The 17,825-nt window shown below is 50.4% G+C and overlaps 1 protein-coding gene across 2 annotated transcripts; it reads right to left on the bottom strand.

Annotated features, from left to right (window-relative positions):
• Positions 1–3,880: 3,880 nt before the first annotated feature.
• STX4 (syntaxin 4) lies at positions 3,881–10,119 on the bottom strand. Of its 2 annotated transcripts, none has more exons than XM_069485627.1 (11): positions 9,114–10,119; positions 8,836–8,937; positions 8,625–8,746; positions 8,414–8,488; positions 7,841–7,911; positions 5,867–5,975; positions 5,718–5,794; positions 5,356–5,493; positions 4,397–4,507; positions 4,227–4,325; positions 3,881–4,134 (listed from the first exon to the last, which is right to left on the bottom strand). In XM_069485627.1, exons 2-10 carry the CDS (start codon positions 8,931–8,933, stop codon positions 4,242–4,244), a joined length of 885 nt encoding a protein of 294 aa, XP_069341728.1. In that variant the 5' UTR covers positions 8,934–8,937; positions 9,114–10,119; the 3' UTR covers positions 3,881–4,134; positions 4,227–4,241. The 2 variants fall into 2 exon arrangements, with proteins under 2 accessions (XP_069341728.1, XP_069341727.1); XM_069485626.1 differs by having other exon boundaries at positions 8,625–8,724.
• Positions 10,120–17,825: the final 7,706 nt, after the last annotated feature.

Here is a 17,825-nt window from a genome sequence, read left to right as displayed (position 1 = left end):
CCAAATGATCCATCTAATCGTAGCATCAGCCTCAAGTCCAGGATCTCTAGTAGTCTCTGCATAAGGTCCAGATCCGGCTTCTCTTGATCCAGAGACATATGAACAGAGAGAGAAAGAGTGAGAAAACAGGAGAAGGAAGAAAGAAGGAAAAAGGAAGAAGGAGGAAAAGAAGAAAAATAATGAGAAGAGAAGAGAGGAGAGAGGGAGGGAGGAGAGCGGAAGAAAGGGAAGGGAGAGGGGGAAAGGGAGAGAGGGGGAGAGGGGGAAAGGGAGAGAGGGGGAGAGGGGAGGGGAGAGGGGGAAAGGGAGAGAGGGGGAGAGGGGAGGGGAGAGGGGGAGAGGGGTAGGGGAGAGACAGGGAGAGGGAGAATGACAGGGAGAGAGAGTGGCTATCTTTGCCCCACTCCCCAACACACACATTCAGCATACAAAGTAGAAGCAGGACAGGAAAACAGTAGTGCACACTTCCATTCAGAAGCAAGAAAGGGAGACATGCCGCAGTCTCTGGTCCCTAGCAATTCTAAAATCCTGCTGTGTGGACGCTGAGGAGGACCCCCACCTTTCCCCAGGAGTGGGGCTGCTTCCTGAGAATGGCTCCCTAGTTCGTTGTCCTTGGCTCAGCCCTTCGGGTGGACTATCCTTTTCCGTGTATTCTCCTTGGCCACATTTGAGAGAACACTGGAGGTTATGCTTTGGTGAGGTAGAGTAGCTTTCTCAGTCCCCTTCTTGCCCACAGAAATTTGGGGACTCGGAGGCCGTATTAGTCTTAAACACTCACAGTCAAAATCCAAGCTGGTGGCTTTTGGCCAGGGGTGGGAGTGGGAGAGCAGTGCATTTCTCTTTAAAACATAGCTTTTTGACTATTTTATTCCAGTCATTTCCATGGGTCAACAGTCACACCCATAATTCTTTTCAGATATGCCTCTCTTTAGACTTAATTGTAGGCAGACTGAGCCTTCTAACTCACTCTTCATCTCTTCTCTCTGAATCATCTTGACTAACTGAAAGGATTTTTTTGGGAACCACTTTGATCATTTTAGAACAAAAGGCACAACAGCCACACACTTGATATGGCCCTTGCCACAAAGATGAGTTTTAATCAGACTTTGTTGCTTAAGAGCCTCCTCAATTGTACCTTTTACTGTTTAAAAATAGTTGATCACTTGCCTGGAGTTTCTATATTCTCTTCCATTTCTGCTTAAAAACTGACCAATTATTTTTTGAGTCATCTCTTTCTTCTAATAACTTGTCAAAATGCACCATTAGCAGCCAAGTCATGCTACTAATGTTCTCTTTCCCCGGTTTTTTCGCCTAGAGGCTCATTTGGTTATTAGTAGAGTCAGTTCTTCCCAGCTTACAGCTTAACCAAATGCTTCCCCGCTGCATAACACAAGTCGCCATCTTTCCAACTGCCAAGGACAGTCTCCTCCCCAGCCACGGTCCTGCTCAAAGCCCAGGCTACACAGTTGAGATTTCTTTCCTATTGTAGCAGCAGCCCACTTCTGGGTACTAATTCTGTAACAGTTTGTTTAAAGTAATTATGATGTGGTAACAACCAACCTCCATGTATCAATGGCTCCCGGCAAGAGAGATTTATTTCTTACATCATGTATCATTTGACAGGTGGGCGATAGCCTAGCCTCATGTCATTTTCATTCTGGGTTCCAGGCTGAAAGAGAAGTCTAGATCTGGAAATTGCCAGGCTCGTGGCAGAGGGAAAAGGAAAGGGAAATTGTCAATCTACTAGATGGTGCTTAAACCTTCTATATGAAAGTGGTATTTTATATATCTTCTCATATTCTGTTGGCCAAAGCAAGTCCCGTAGCCAAGCCTTTTGTGGCAGGGCATGCGTGCGGGCGGGGCAGAGCAGGGCGGTCCCTCTCGGCAACAGTAATACAGCACAGACGTCAGTCCCTGAGCTCGCCCCCTCCTCCCTGCACCGCACACACACGCGCCACTGCGGTGCTGGGTTCCAGTAAGGCCGGCTGCCCTTGGGAAGGGGCACACGCCGGGGAGCCTGTGAAACCTCCAGAGCATGAGTCCACTTGTCCGCTTGCCTACCAGGTCTGCTGCAAATGTGTTACTCACCTGTTCAAAAATCTTCCATGGGTGCCCATAGCCCTCAGGAAAAATTCCAACTATTGAGCCTGGCACCCGAGGCCCCACCTGGCCATCTAACCGCCTCTTCCAGGAGGTTCTAGACAGCTTCCCGGGTGAGACAGGTGAGCTGCCATGCAGGGGTGGCACTGCCCTGCGGGGCCAAGAAGGCACGCATTGCACATGGACGCCCAGCTGCACAGTCGATTCCGAAAGTCCGTCAGATCCCGGTAGGCGCCCGGGAGGCGGCGACTTCACGGTGGAGGCAGCCGGCAGGACGGGATTCTGCCGGAGAGGCGCGCTGCAGGGTACGAGACAGACAGCCAGGGAGACCCAGACACCCTGAGTCCACGTCAGTCTCGTTCTGGGGCAGGATCCGCCTGGTCCTGCAGCTCCCCCATCGGGCGGACAACTAGATTGTGAGCATGTGGAACTCTTTCCTGTAAGGTCCCTCCGCACGCGCACGGCGTCTTGGCGGTCTGATCACGCCCCTGGAGTCCTGTCATCCAACCACTTTTGGGTGCGTCTGCGACTCGCTGAGGCCCCGCCCACATCAGCTCCCCAGACCTAAGTGCTGTTTGAGGCAGGACGCCCTACAGACCAATCCCGTTGCTCTTCAGAGACAACATGTAGGCCCTTGGCCAATCGTTTTCCAAGTGCCACCAAGCCCCTCCCCATACACTGCTGGCTGAGCTGCGGGCGCTCCAGGCTGCCGTCCAGCCTCGGATGGGGCAGAGCAGACGGTGACCGGGCCCCGCCCTCCTGCCCCGCCTCTAGCCCAGGTCTAGGGGCCCATCTAGCGTGCACCCCAGATATCCAGTCCAGCCCTTCCTCGACTCGTGTCACCCCAGCCCCCACGCGTGTGCGGCACGGGGCAGCAGGGCGGGCTGGGCAGCCAGGAGCAGCCATGGTGGCGGCAAAAGCAGGATCAGCGAGGGCCTGTGGGACCGAAAGTGGGACGGGGCTGGGCGGCCGGAACGTGGCTCCCAGACCGTGGGGTCGGAGCCAGGCACTACCCCACTCCAACCAGGCTTCACATCCAGGAGCTGGGTTACCGTCTGAAATCAAGTGTCAGGGGACTCAAGCCACATCCCGCTCCAGAAACGCAGCATCAGGACTAGGAACGCTTAGAAATTTAGTCAAGTCTTGGAGCTCAGGTGCCTTATAGAAAAAAACAGGGGTTGGTTCCTCTGGTGCCTCCTTCAGCCAGATAAGCCCTTGGAAACCAGGCGTGCGGATCCGGGTCCCTGGCTCACTATCGGGACTCTCATATATAATAGGCAATGGCTTTATTCTAGTCTCAGGGCCTGGCCTGCTGCTCCTTCCCACAACTGGCTTCTCCTCACTTAGCATTCCACTCAAATAAATGTCACCCTTTCTGAGACCAGACCTTCTCTATCCACTGTATCCAAAGTGACAGCCTCCAATGACTTTCTCATGGTGCCCCTTCCACTAGGCCTCAGGAATGCCCACTGATGCCCCCTCCCACACCACCTAACCCGTGTCCCGGCCTGGCCTGGTCAGCCTCATTTCTTCAGGGATAGGTACGCACAGTGGTCTTTCTCCAGCGGCAGAACTGAGCCGAGAGCCAGATGTGGGCATTGCCCCTCCCCCCATCCTGTGGGAGAGAAGGGCAGAGCCAACCTGCTGTGGGCACACACCTAGGGCAGTCTGACCCGAGCCGGCCTGGGCTGGGCCTGGCCCCAGGGATGGCCAGGAGGGGGGACGCCGGATACTGGAGGCCCCGGGCCAGCCCTTCCAGGAAAACACAGGCACAGGGGTGTCCAACTCTTTTTTCTTTTTAATTTTTTACAAAACCACATGTCCCAGCCAAACAGGATGCTGCAGGCCCTCCCCTAGACATTATGGCCTGAAGGGGGAGGCCCCCATGAATGAGCAGCTGCCAACCCCAGAAGAACCGTCTGCCCCTCTGCACAGGGGCCAGTGTGAGAAGGGGGTCTGGCTGGAGGCTCTGTCCTGCCCCCCACAGCTGCTGGGAGAGAAGGCCAGGCCCTGGGTCCCTGGTGCTCCCAGTGCCTACAAGGGAAGGAGGGAGAAGAGGGTCTGAGGGGAGGAGGAAAGACTGGGGTCAGGGATGGGGCACCCAGGGCAGACCCATAGTATCTCACCAAGAATGTGTGACATTATCCAACCAGTGTGCTGATGGCAATGATGACCGCCAGGATGACGATAGTGACGGACACGCAGATGGCAATCATGACTTTCTTCTGTGGGAGAGGAGGGGTCAGGGAAAATCCCTCAGGGCCACCCCGGGCTGGGGCCAGACCAGGAGGCTCACCTTCCTCGCCTTCTTCTGGTTCTCCAGGGCCATCTTGACGTGTTCCTGCCCGCGCTCCACGTAGTCCGCTGAGCTCAGGATGTTCTTCTCAATCCGGTTGATCATCTCCCCCTACAGATGACAGGGTGGTTTGCGGAGGTAGGGATGCCCGGGGGGTCAGGGGGTCCAGCAGCAGCTTTGCCCACCCAGCCCCAAACGACTGAAGGACACTACAGGCAGGGGAAAAAACCACTGTGCTAACAGAGACAGAGGTAGGACCAGCTCTGACGCAAGTTCAGACTCCCGAGGATGGCTTCCAGCCCCATCCTCTCACGTAGTCCCTTCTGGCCCTGTTCCATTGCCCCATACATCTCTATTTGCAGTGGGGGCTTGGAGCTATGTGCCTCAGATGGCTCATACCTTCCACAGACGTTCAACTTCTGTCCCCTCACAAATCTGTGTGAATGTACCCATTCTTCTAGGCCTGTCTCCCAGCTGCTGTGAAGCCCTCCCGCTCCCTGCCTCCTCCTGGCACCACCAGCCTTCAGGTCCTGGTATTCCTACTGAATGACATCCCTTCCCTGTAACTCTCAGCTGCAAAAGGGCACTGCATTTAGTACAATTGAGGACAGCTCCTCCAGGCAGGGCTAGAAACTCATCTTAACCCAAAAACCACCCCCACCCCAACCCTGTATGGATTTTAGGAGACAGGCTCCCTAAGGGGCATCTTTGACTGGTGCTCTTCAAGGTTTAAGGGTGGATTCTGTTGGTGGAGGAGGAGCCAGGGTTAGGGCATACCTGGCGCAGGCTCAAGGTGGGAGACGGGGGGATGCTGTGTATAAAGGAGTGGCCATCTGGGTAGCTGTGGAGGGGGGCACGATTCTGGGGGTACAGCTAAGGATGGAAGTAAGGCTGATAGTCATGGCTGGTGGTTCCGACTGAGCATAGCCTCAAGTCTGGCAGCTGCCTGGGGCGCCCACCTGCATCTCCACCTCAGTGGCCAGGAAAGTGAAGATCTCATGAAGCTCACGGATACTGCGTTCAAGCTGCTGGATCTCACTGTGCCTGGCCGAGATCTCATTTAGGGCTTGTCGAGTCACCTGCGTGTCCTTCAGTATCTGGGGGGTGGACAGGAGTGGGGGGACAGTTTACAGGGAGACCAGCAGCAGGTCAGAAGTTCCCTGTGAGCTTCTGGGGCAGCTCTCTGGCCTACAACCTGACGAATGACTTCAGGAATGCTAGTTAATTCCCTTCTGGGCCTCAGGATGCCCTTAATCAGACAGGGTCGGGCCTCAGAGAGGATGGGAGGCACAGCAGAGGGAGGCTGGCTGTGACCACTCACATTGGACACAAACACTTCGCTCTGCCCGCTGTCCAGCATCTGCTCCAGCTCCTCGTCAGACACCATTCCAGCATTGGCTGTGAAGGGAAAGGCCAGGCTCAGAGCGGGTCGGAGTTACCTGAGCCCGAGGGCTGGGCGCCACCACTCACTGATCTTCAGCTGCCTCCGGATCCGCTCCACGTTCTTCTCCCGGTACTCGGACTGCATGGAGTTGCACTTGTTGATGAGCTCCACGAATTGCTGGGACAGGACCCCATGCTGAAGATGAAGAATGCAGGCTGGGCACACCGGGGGGCATCCCTGCCCCATCTGGGCCTTGGCATGCCCACGGGACGGTGAGCAAATGGCATGAGCTGTTATGAGGCTCTTGCTGCCATAACCACCTTTTGATGACCTTGACAGGCTCCCCCATTTCTCTCAGAGTAAAAGCCAAAGCCCTTACCAGGGTCCACCTGGCCTCATGATCTGCTCTTTCCCCCATCAGCTCTCTGCCCTTACCTCCTCCTCCTGACCACTCTTCCTGCCCTTCCTCCTTCCTTCCATCCACAGGGGTCTCCTCACTCCTCGGGACAGAGCCCACACTCCCATCTGGCCTCTGCATTCACTGCTCCTGCCTAGAGCCCTCACTCCCCACAAACACCTGTAAGTCTTTTGTTCAACTGTCACCTTCTGAATGAAGCTTTCTCCACCTAATTTAACTTGCAACGCTACCGTCTCCCAGCACTCTTAATCCTTCTTCCCCTGTTTTTTCTTTAATACTAGTTGCATTCTAAAATAATTTACTTATGTATTATGGTGATTGTTTCCCCCACCAGCATGTAAGTTCCGTGAGGATATGGATCTTTGGTTAACTGCTGTATCCTGAACAGCTCCCCAAGGCACACAGTAGGCATCCAAAATGCATTTGCTGCATTCCGGCTGATGCCAACCTTGCTGCTTAGACTAAAAATGTGCTCAATGCTAGCGATCAGCATTTTGCCCAGATGTAACAGGCCCTCCTGGGCCCTCGACCTGGATATCTGCTCTGGGGTTATTGCCCTGCCTCATCCCTTCTCCTGATGCCTTAAATGTGCTCATTTCTTGCAGTTACTTCTTCAAAGATATATCTGCTCTCCTGGACTCAGCTGTATGCATTCAAGATGCCCAAACTGCTCCACCCCCTCGCCGGTGTCTTTGCTGAGCTCTGGGCCAACCCTGACCTCCAGGAACCCCAAACCATTCCTCACTGGGCTCCCAGAGGGGCCTGTCAGCTCACCTCAAACTTCCTTACTAAGATGTCACCCCAGGGAAGTTCCTTGTCAGTGTCGTCCTCTTCCTGACTTTTTTTTTTTTTTTCTTTTCCTTTTTGTGACAGAGTCTCACTCTGTTGCCTGGGCTAGAGTGTCATGGCATTAGCCTAGCTCACAGCAACCTCAAACTCCTGGGTTCAAGTAATTCTCCGGCCTCAGCCTCCTGAGCAGCTGGGACTACAGGCATACACCACCGCATCCAGCTAATTTTTTCTATTTTTAGTTGCCTGGCTAATTTTTTTTTCTTTCTATTTTTAGTAGAGACAGGGTCTCGCTCTTGCTCAGGCTGGTCTCAAACTCCCGAGGTCAAGCAATCCTCCCGCCCCAGCTCCCAGAGTGCTAGGATTACAGGCATGAGCCACTGCACCCAGCCTCTTCCTGACTTCTTCAATTCTGCCTGTGGGGCTGAGAATGTCCCTGTCACATAGGCAGGAAACCTGCCAGTCATTTCTGACCTCTCCCTCTCCTTCCCTGGGCAGAGCCATTAACCCACCAAGTCCTACGTGAGTAATGTCATTGTCCCCTATTCAGCCCTAACTCCCCATCTCAGCTCCTGGAAAGCATGTCTCCCACAGCCAAGCCTAGGTCATATCTGGGGACCAGCATCTCACTGAACAGGGGGAAAGAAAGCAGTATGCTGTAATGGATTGAGCGTCAAGAGACCTGATTTCTTGACCCTGAGTGAGTTCTTTTTCTCTCTGAGCCTCAGTTTCCCCATTTGGAACATCATCAGGTTGGACTTGGTTTCTAAGGGCCCCTCCTTCATTCATCTGCCATCTAATGATTTACGAAACACTTGCTGAAATTTCCTACTTCTGGAAAAAACAAACCCACCTGGGTTTTTCTCATTCTCGTGTTGATGGAGTTATAATTCTCATCAGCTTCCTCCTTCTGGGGCTCTATGGCTGTGGGAAGACACAAAAGTATGGGGAGGGGGTGTTGACCTATGACTTCTGAAACTTATTTGGGGACCAGGACACAGGGATAGAGCCATACCCCAGGCACACAATAGGGGGATGCTTGTCTCCATAGGAGTAAAGGAAATGTAATTTATCATAAAATGACTAATTCTGAGCCTCTGACAGGAGAAAATTTATTTTTCTTTGCATTACATTATGGGTTCCCACAGGTATGCAGAGGTCTCCTAAGAAAACCCTCATCTGCCTGCCCAAAGAATGCACAGTGGGCAGCAAGAACTGCAGAAGTGGTTTCGTTGTAAATAAAGGAACTTGAGAGGCAGTCATGTGCTATGGAAAGTACAATGTACTGGAAGCCAGGAGACAGAGATGATTCTAGATCCAGGCCGGCTGTATGACCTGGATATATCACTGGCCACATACTCCCCAGATATACCAGGAACAGGGCAGAATCAGAGGGAAGGCTCTGTCTAAAGTTCCAGGAGCTCACCCTTCAGCTGCATGCGAATCTCCCTCCCCAACTGTTTGATCTCTTCGCGCAGGTTCTGCAGGTCCTGTTTCATGCCTGAATAAGAAAACGCCATGACTCCCCAAAAGAAGACCCTACCTCAACAAACCACCCTGGGCACCACCTGCATGGAACTACAACCCCCACAATCCCTCTGGCCGAGCATGCGTTCTGCTCCCGGCGTTTCACTCACTCTCCTCGGGAAGGGGTGTGGCCAGGATGGTGACCTGCTGCTTCTCCAACTCCTGGACTTTATTTTCCAGCTTGACAATTGTCTGCCGAATTGTCCGGACCTGGGGAGGGTGACCGAGAGGACTGAAAGAGATACGGAATACTCCAGACCGCGCTGCTCCTTGGCTCCTCCTGCTCCCTCGTGAATCCAGTCCAAGACCCCAGCCTCTTACCTTCTGGAAGAACTCATCGTCCGGGCTCCCCAGCCGTGCCGTGCCTGGGTGCACCACCAGCGCGACCCGCTCCTTGTCCTCTTCGTCCGAGCTGTCATTCCCCTGCCACGGACAGAGTCATTGACACCACTTCCTTGCTGCAGCTTTCGTCCGCAGCACCCACAGGCTTCCGGGACTTTCCTTGCTGGCCATCAGCCACCCCTCCCTGACCCGAAGACCAAGAGTCCTGCTTTCCAGTCCGTCCACCGGTCCCCAGCCCTGCTGCCCAGACTTCTCACCTGCCTCAGCTCGTGGGTCCTGTCCCGCATGGCGGCCTGAGCTCCCTTTTCCCGGCGCCTGAGCCCCGAGGGCCTCAAGGTTCTAAGTTTGGAATTCCCGTAGCCCACTGACACTCTGACACCCCCCTCCCTCACCCTGCGGACCCCAACACCTCCACGAGCCACCAGTGGCTCCGTCCCTTGCACCGCCCAGTCAATGAGAAGGAGCAGACCACCGGGACCCCCCCCAAGGTTCCACAGGTTGGAATTCCCTTTTCTTCCCCCCGCCCGCTCCCGTAGCCTCAGCCCCGCCCCTCTAGGATGATTAGGAGCATGCGCACGGGGGCGCGTCTCTTCCCCGCCGGAGGGAGAGGCGGAGGTTGAGAGTCGGAAGCTGTTGAGCCCCGACCGGAAGCGAAGCTGCCTGGACGTGAGAACCCGCCCACTTTACCGGAACAGTCGCACTTCGAACAACGGAAATCTGGTTGCCAAAAGGGGTTGGAATGCGTCATTTGTACGTAATCTGAGAGACCCGCATCTCACATCACCCCATGGTGTTCCCCCCCCCCGCATCACGTGACCGGCCCGGTTCCAGCCTCGCGGACCGCAGAATGTGATGCTTTGTCACGTGTCCTGGCTCTGCCAACGCCGTCTCTAGGACACCCTTCTCCTCACGACGTCCCCAGCACTCTGGCGTCCGAGCTACGCCCCCACAGCCCCCAGAAGGTGGGGAGGGCAGCGCCGACCACCCCGAGACCTTTTGAGGCAGGACCCTTGCTGAAATCGCCTTTATTTCTTTTGAGTCCAGGGGTGTGGGCAGACTAACGACTTAGAATTTAGGGCTGTCAGCATCATGGGACCTTGAAAGTCAGGAAATAAGATCAGAGTCTTAAGCGTCGGAGAATTGCAGAATTTTGCAGGCAGGGAATCTGGGGGTGGGAAGTGACCTCACCCAAACCAGGAATCTCTTCTTCCACATACTCCTGGCACAGCCTCTGACAGGTGGGTGGCTGGCGCGCTCCTTGTGTACCGCAGTCCCGCTGCACTCATCACCTTCGGAGCACCGAGACCATTTAAGGGCAGCTGAGGCTGAGGAAAGTGTCTGTATTATGTTAAGCAGGTTGCTTCCCTTTCACTTACAGCCCCCAACCCCTACGTTTCATCTGAGTCAGGGCATGACTTTGTTCTTAACTGAATCCCCACCACTTAATTCAGTACCCAACACATAATGGGCCTTCTATAAATATTTGTGAACAAGGACAGCATTTTAGCTTTTTATACATCTGAAGATGAAGCTTATGGTTCCCTGGACTTCTGTAGGCTTCAGGCTCTCTCGCTGTGACACTTCCCTAACCCTGGCCCTCTAGACATTCATTCATTTAACAGATACTTATTGGACGCATATTATGGGCCAGACACTGTTCTAGGGGATGGAGCTATATGAGAAATCTCTGCACTTGTGGAATTTACATTCTATAGAAGTTCCCACCATCACTCAGTGAGTCTCAGCATACCCAGGAATGAATATTAGGTCTCCAGGATCTCAAGGCTCTTTCCAGGAAGCTTATGAGAAGGTTCAAGCAAGGAAAGGAATGGTCCCTCTCTGGTATGCCCTGGTCAGGAAACCTAAATCCCCGTGACTGGGTTGCTATTGACTTCTGGAAAGTCACTTCTTGTCTCTGGGCCTTGATCTCCAGTCAGTACAATGGGTAACAGTAGGAAGACGGGGAGATCATCTTTATGGGTGTTCCCTGCTCTAAAATTCAATGATTCCACTTCCATTTCCTTATAGGCAAAAATAAAGAAAATAAAAAAATAAAATCCAATGATTATGAGGTTGGAAATTCAAGTGCTGTCCTGAGTGTGAGTGATCTTAAATAATTCATTGTTCCTCTGGGACTCAATTTCTCCTTTTGACAACGTGATCAGGTAATTTCTGCCTTGCCTAAGGTAGGAATTGAACAATATCGGGTGGAGTTAGGAAGGACGTGGAAGGGTCTTGTAAACTATTGAGGGTTCCCCCCCTCTCGGGGGTTTTACTGTGGGCTCCAGCTCTCTCTGGGCCCACCAGTTCCATGTGCCTCTCTTTGGTTCTTAGCCTCTTGATGACTTGGCTTCTTGTCCCCAAGCTGCAACCTGGAGTTGTTAGTGCCGTTAAACTTCTCAGGATTATGATATTCAGTGTTTCATTTGTGGTTTCCAGGTGGGATCACAGGGCTTTGGAATGGTGACTTAAGGTCACAGGAGGCTGCCCTCAAATCTTTGTGGTGGTGTGTGGAGGGGACAGGGGACTGGCTGTAAGGATGGAGCTCTCCAGAGCTGAACCGTTTGTTCCTCCCAGGCCCTCTGAGCAGCCTTTGGTCCTGGGTATGTAAGTGTTGCAGGGATGGATATTCCTTTCAGTCTGTGTAGGTGCTGGGGGTTGTATATTCCTTAACACTACACTATGATCCAAGAAAAATACCAGCTAGGAGTGGCTCCCCATGTTCTACCCACCCTTGGGGACTTGAAGCCACCTGATGATGCCTTGCTTTGGATTATCTTGGGGGAGGAGGGAGTAGACTGCCTGCCCCACTGAACCCTCTCCCATCACAAGGTCTCCCTCCCATGCCTGCTGGGTTGGGGCTGACTGCTGGAGACATTGTTGGTCCTACCCTGCTCTACCTATTGGTCCTACCTGGTCCTGAGGTTTAGCAACCTGTCCTGTCCCCTCTACCTGCAGGTCCAGGCCTATGACCATTGGAGCCAGATGGCCTGGGCTAGAATCCCAGCTTATTAACCTACTAACTCTATGAAGCAAGTTACTTAACCTCTCTATGCCTCAGTTCCCATTTGAAAAAATGGTAATAATAGAAATATCAAACTCATAGGTTACTGTAAGAATTAAATGAGATGATATATGTAAAGTGAATAGAAAAGTGCCAGGTATGGAAGAGTGCTGTATATGTGTCTGCTGCCATTATATAATGGTGGTCATGATTGTTACTCTAAGTATTTCAGCAGCTGGTGTCTCTACCAGGGATTCCACTCTGCTGCTTATCCAGGGTCTTCCTTCCCCCTTCCATCTCCTGAGCCCCACTGTGCACAAGGTCCTAGGCTAGTGGCCTTGCCAACACATGCACATCTCTCATGCCTCCACTTGGAACTAACATGCCATATATTTTGCTTATTTATTTACATATTGTCTGTCATCACCACTCTCCGCCACCACTAGAATGTAAGTTCCACGAGGACCGTGATTTTCACCTGCCTTATTCACTGCTACGTCCCCAGCACTTACTATAGTGCCTGGCACATGGAAGCTGGTCGATAAATATTCATGAGTGAATGAATTTATTTCTTTTTCATTTAATACGTATATAGCACTTATATGTGCCAGGCACTAATATAAGCACTTTAAAAATATTAACTCATTTAATCCTCATAACAATTCTATGAGATTTGTACTATTACTGTCCTCGTTTTACAGAGGAAGGAACTGAGGCACAGAGGAGTTAAGTAACTTGCCCAAGGTTACACACCTAGTAAATGACATAGCCAGGATTTGAACCCAGATAATGGAGCTCCAGAGTCTGTACTCTTAACCCCTACACTATGATCCAAGGAAAATACCAGCTAGGGGTGGCTCCCCAGTTCCACCTACCACTGGGGACATCATTGCCAGCTATTGATGCCTTGGTTTGGATTATCTAGGGGGAGGAGGGTGCAGACTGCCTATCTGACTGAACCTTCTCCCCTCCTGTGTCACAGGGTCTCTCTCCCACACATGCTGGGCTGGGGCTGACTGTTGGAGAGGCTGTTGGTCCTCCTCCTCCTCCCTGTTTGCTTTGTCCCCAGGAGCCAAGATATCCACATATATCTCACCTAAGGGCCTCAGTTCACCCTACAGACATCTCCAAGGCTGTTTCTGTGCCAAGCCCCAAGAGCCATGGAGATGCAGCCACCATAGGTCTCTCCCCCAGAGCATGTTTTAGGCCTGAACTTGACCACTCCCTAGAGATGCATCTGAGCTCCTCTCCTCTTCAAACTGTGTACATAGTCTTGTGGCTTTAACTGACATCCAGATGCTGGCCTCCAAATGGATATCTCCAGTCCAAAATGTTCTCCTGAACTCCAGATCCCTGAATCCACTTGCCTCCTGGATATCCCCTCTTGGAGGTCCGGAGGCATTTTAAGCTCAGCGTGTCCCAAACAGGATGCATCACCTGCTCCTGAGAACCTCCTAAATCAGCTTCTCTTCCTCCTGCGTTTCCTCTCCATGTGGGTGACACTGAGTCACCCATGCCATAATTTTGGCCTCGAACTTTATTATAAAGGTGATGGATCATATAATTTGTCTGGATAAATTTCATTAAAATACTAGAAAAAATATACAGGCAAAATCCTTTATAACTCTTGGAGTGAGGAGGACTTTTCCAACTCCAACTCAGAATTCAGAAGCTACAAAGAAAAGATTAATACATTTGTCTATACACAAAAATCCTGCATAGCCAAAAACATCAGTAAAATCATAAATAACATCAAAAGAAAACAAACTGGGAAAAAATATTTGCAATTCTTATGCAAAGAGCTAATCTCCCTACTATTTAAAGAGCTCCCATATATTGATAAGAAAGATGAACAGTTCAATAAAAAATAGCTGAAGAACACGACCATTCACAAAAAAATACACAGTGAGTAAATAGAATCATAAATAGAATTTTAGCTCACCATATTTGCATATGTATGAAGTGATACATACATCCAATGTTATTCACTGGGTATTGTTTGCAATAATCATAAACTTGTTCATCACCAGGTACAAAGCTGTCAAAAAGAGCGAGGAACCTCACTACATATAAATGTGAAATGTTCATTAGTTAAATATCAAGGTGCAGGCCAGGTGCAGTGGCTCACACCTGTAATCCCTGCACTTTGGGAGGCCAAGGCTGGAGGATCACTTGAGGCCAGGAGTTTGAGACTGACCTGGCTACAGAGTGAGACCCTGTCTCTACAAAATATAAAGAAATTAGCTGGGCATGGTGGCTTGAGCCTATAGTCCCAGCTAGTTGGGAGGCTGAGGAAGGAGGATTGCTTGAGCCCTGGTATTAAAGGTTGTGGTAAACTGTGATCATGCCACTGCACTCTAGCCTGAGCAACAGAGTGAGACCCTGTCTCTAAAAAATATACATGTGTGTATATTGAGGTGCAGATTAAGTGTATCATGTTTATTGTTGTATGTGAAAAAATACATCTATGTGTCTGTGTGTGTGTGTTTGTGTGTATTTGCTGTGTATCCTCATAAAGTAATTCTGGAAAGTTATATAAGAAACTAATAAAAGTGGTTCCCTAGGCATGGTTCATGGCAACAAGGTAGTTAGTACAGTTGTTGGAGTAAGAATTTCACTGTACATCTTTATATTATTTAGATTTTTATGCTACATGAAAATACTACCAATTAAAAATTATATTAAAGAAAGAATGGTAAAAGGGAACCATTGAGTAATTTTAAGCCAAGGAATATGTCAGCTTGGGCTGGTATAACAAAATATCATACACCGGGTGGATTAAACAATAGACATTTCTCAGCGTTCTGAAGGCTGAGAAGTCTATGTCCATACGTCCCTGAAGGCGCCTGATCTAGTCTGAAGGCTGAGAAGTCTAAGACCAAGGTGCCAGCAGATTGAGTTCATGGAGAGGGCTCATTTCCTTGTTTGCAGACAGCTGCCTTCCTGCCTTCTCATTGTGTACAGAGAGGGTGCTCTGGTGTCTCTTCCTCTTTTTATAATGGCACTAATGTCATCGTTCCTATAACCCTCCACCCCCGTGATCTCATCTAAGCCCAGTTACCTCCTAAAGGCCACATGTCCTAATACCATCACTTTGGGCTTAGAGCTTCAGCGTATAAATTCTGGCGGGACACATTCAGTCCATAACAGAATACTGTGATCAAACTTTCATTTTACAAAGATCCCACTGGTAGGCACGTGGACCACCACAGACAGCTGTGCCAGTGTGCACTACACGAAGCACCACACCAGAGGGGCACACAGTCTGAATCTGAATATTTATCACAACGGTTAGCTGGCAGATGGAGGTAGAGTGTCCTGAGGTAGAACACCCTTTTCTAATTTGCACAAAGGTGCGGTAAGGGCTGGCAGTAGCCCTGGCTCTGTGAAGGTTGATTGGGAATCACTCAGGCCAAAAATAAAGAGACCTACACTGAGGCCTGAGCTGGGGGTGGAACGTGCGTTAAAGAGATGGAGTCTGTCGGACTCCGATGCAGACTGGAAGGGGCGATGGGGGAGTAGGAGGGTCCTAGATCACTCCTGTTCTCTGGGCCTGGCTACATGTGGAGTAAGTTTGCTGGAGTAAGAGAGATATCTTAAAATATATTACCTTTATAAATCATAGCAACAGACTATTAGGAAATGTAAAAATATCACTTATGGACATCGATAGTACCCAAGAATACATCTTTTAAAAATATGTTAATGTCCTTTATGAGAGAAAAATTTTAAACTTTATTGAAAGACTTTAAAGAAGTTCTAAATTAATGGATCCATGTACCATATAATGGATAGGAAAACTCAATATTGCAAGGACATTGGTTTTCCTAAATTATACCTGCAAAGGCAGTGCCGTGATCCAGTTTCAGCTGCACGATGTTGACTCTGGTTTTGGTAGAGAAAGGGCTGGAAGGAGCCCCCTGGGGAACAAAGACCAGTTGACCAGGAGAAGCTTTTGATAGTCTGGGATTTCTGTCTGGATTGGATCCCTGCTTCTGCCGTAAGCAAGTTACTTAAACTCTTTGTACTTCAGTTCCTTATCTATACATGGAGATAATAGTAGCAATAACCTCAGATGGTTATTGTGACTAGTAAATGATTTAATGCATATAAAACACTTAACACAGAGCTTGGTACCTGATAAATACTGTATAAGAATTAGCTATTGCCATCACTGTTATTAAAGTTATTAACTTTATATTCGCCTTACAGGTTCATGACGGGCGGTGGAAGTAGTGAGGAGAGGGATGTGTGAGCAGGTTCCAGGGGACTAACGAGTGAAACATGAAAACTGGACGTGAGGGGTGGAGGAGCAGGAAGGGACGCACACACAGGGATAACAGTGCTCTTTCACATCTGCCTGAATTAAGATTCTCAGGTTACAAATGGCCTCCATGCTCATTTTCTCATTACATCCTCACACCATGCCTGAGGGGTGGATACTGGAGCCATTTTACAGATTGGGAAACTAGGTCTTAGAAAAGTTAGGTAACTGGCTCACGAGGACCGGATTAACATTTGCTTTGCTCACCATTGTATCTCCCATCCAAGTACTAACCGGGGCCGACCCTGCTTAGCTTCTGAGATCAGATGAGATCAGGCGCGTTCAGGGTGCTATGGCTGTAGACCCACCACTGTGTCTCTATCTAGCACCAGAGCATGTTCTGGCACCAAGAGCAGGGCCTCGGTAAATACTTCCTGGTTAATGGCTGGATAGGTCAAATGAATGTTCATTCTTTTGTTCCTGAGTCCAGCAGGTGCGACAGGTCCTGTGCCAGGTGCCATAGGGAGGCAGAGATTAATCACATGGGGTCCTCAAACATGAGGAACTCGGAGCCCAGCAAGTTGATAAGCTATGTATAAATTTCTCCCCTTGAAGCACTGACTCTTCCTTAAGGGCAGATGCTCTGGGAAGTAACCCAAACCCACCACAAATATAAACCGCAGGTGTATCACTGAGCTTTGGGGGGATGTTTGTTACATAGCATAACCTAGCCTAGTCTACCTAATACATTGTAGTTCGCAAACTTGACTGACCATAAGAATTGCCAGAGGTTATCGCAAAAAACCCAGGTTCCTGGGCCCCAGCCCAGACCTACTGAATCAGAATTTCCAAGAGAGAGGCCCGGTACTCTGTGTATTAAGTAGGCTTTCTCTCCAGCTTCAGGAGTCAAGGAAGATTCCAGAAGCTACACTTTGAAGGAAGAGTAGGAGTTGGTCTTGGGGATATGAGAGGGAATGGTGTTCCAGGGGCACGAACAACACGAGGAGAGGCAAGGAGGTGGGAAACTGCAGAAAATAATTTGGGATGGAATAAGAGGGAGCACGAGGGATGGTGACATGTGCTAAGGTGGAAAGCAAGGAAGTCGGGGCTTTGTCTCACGAGCAGTGGGGAGCCAGGGGAGTTTTCTGAGCCCTGGCTGGCCTGGTTATATTGATGCTTTAGAAAGTCCACTAGGGCCAGGCATGGTGGCTTGCGCCTGTAGTCCCAGCTACTCAGGGGGCTGAGGCAGAAGGGTCACTTAAGCCCAAGAGTTTGAGGCTGCTACGGTGAGCTGTAATAGGGCCACTGCTCTCCAGCCTGGGTGACAGAGCAGGATCCCATCTCTTAAAAAAAAGAGAGAGAGAGACAGAGAGAAAGTCTGCTGCATAAGAAGCCGGTACACAATCCAGGGAAGCCACCTGGCAGGATTACTGGGTAGGTTTCAGTGATCGTGGATGTGATGAGCACAAAATCACCGAGCAAGGAGAGGAGTTAGCATTGTCATCACACCACGCGTGCCTGTGTCTGTCTTAAGAACTGCAGGCAGATTTGAGCTGTGCACCTTTCCCTCATTCATTTATGTAACAAATACTTACTGAACACCTTCTATGTGTCAGGGGCCATCGTGCCACTGGAGAACCAGCAATGAGCAAAACAGACAAAAGCTTCTGCCTTCGTGGAGCTTATTTTCTTTGTCTTAAT

This window comes from Eulemur rufifrons, chromosome 14 (assembly GCF_041146395.1).
Source record: "Eulemur rufifrons isolate Redbay chromosome 14, OSU_ERuf_1, whole genome shotgun sequence".
NCBI classification, from domain to species: Eukaryota; Metazoa; Chordata; class Mammalia; order Primates; family Lemuridae; genus Eulemur; species Eulemur rufifrons.
Note: the sequence above shows the minus strand (reverse complement) of the source record. Positions and strands in the feature narration are given on the sequence as shown.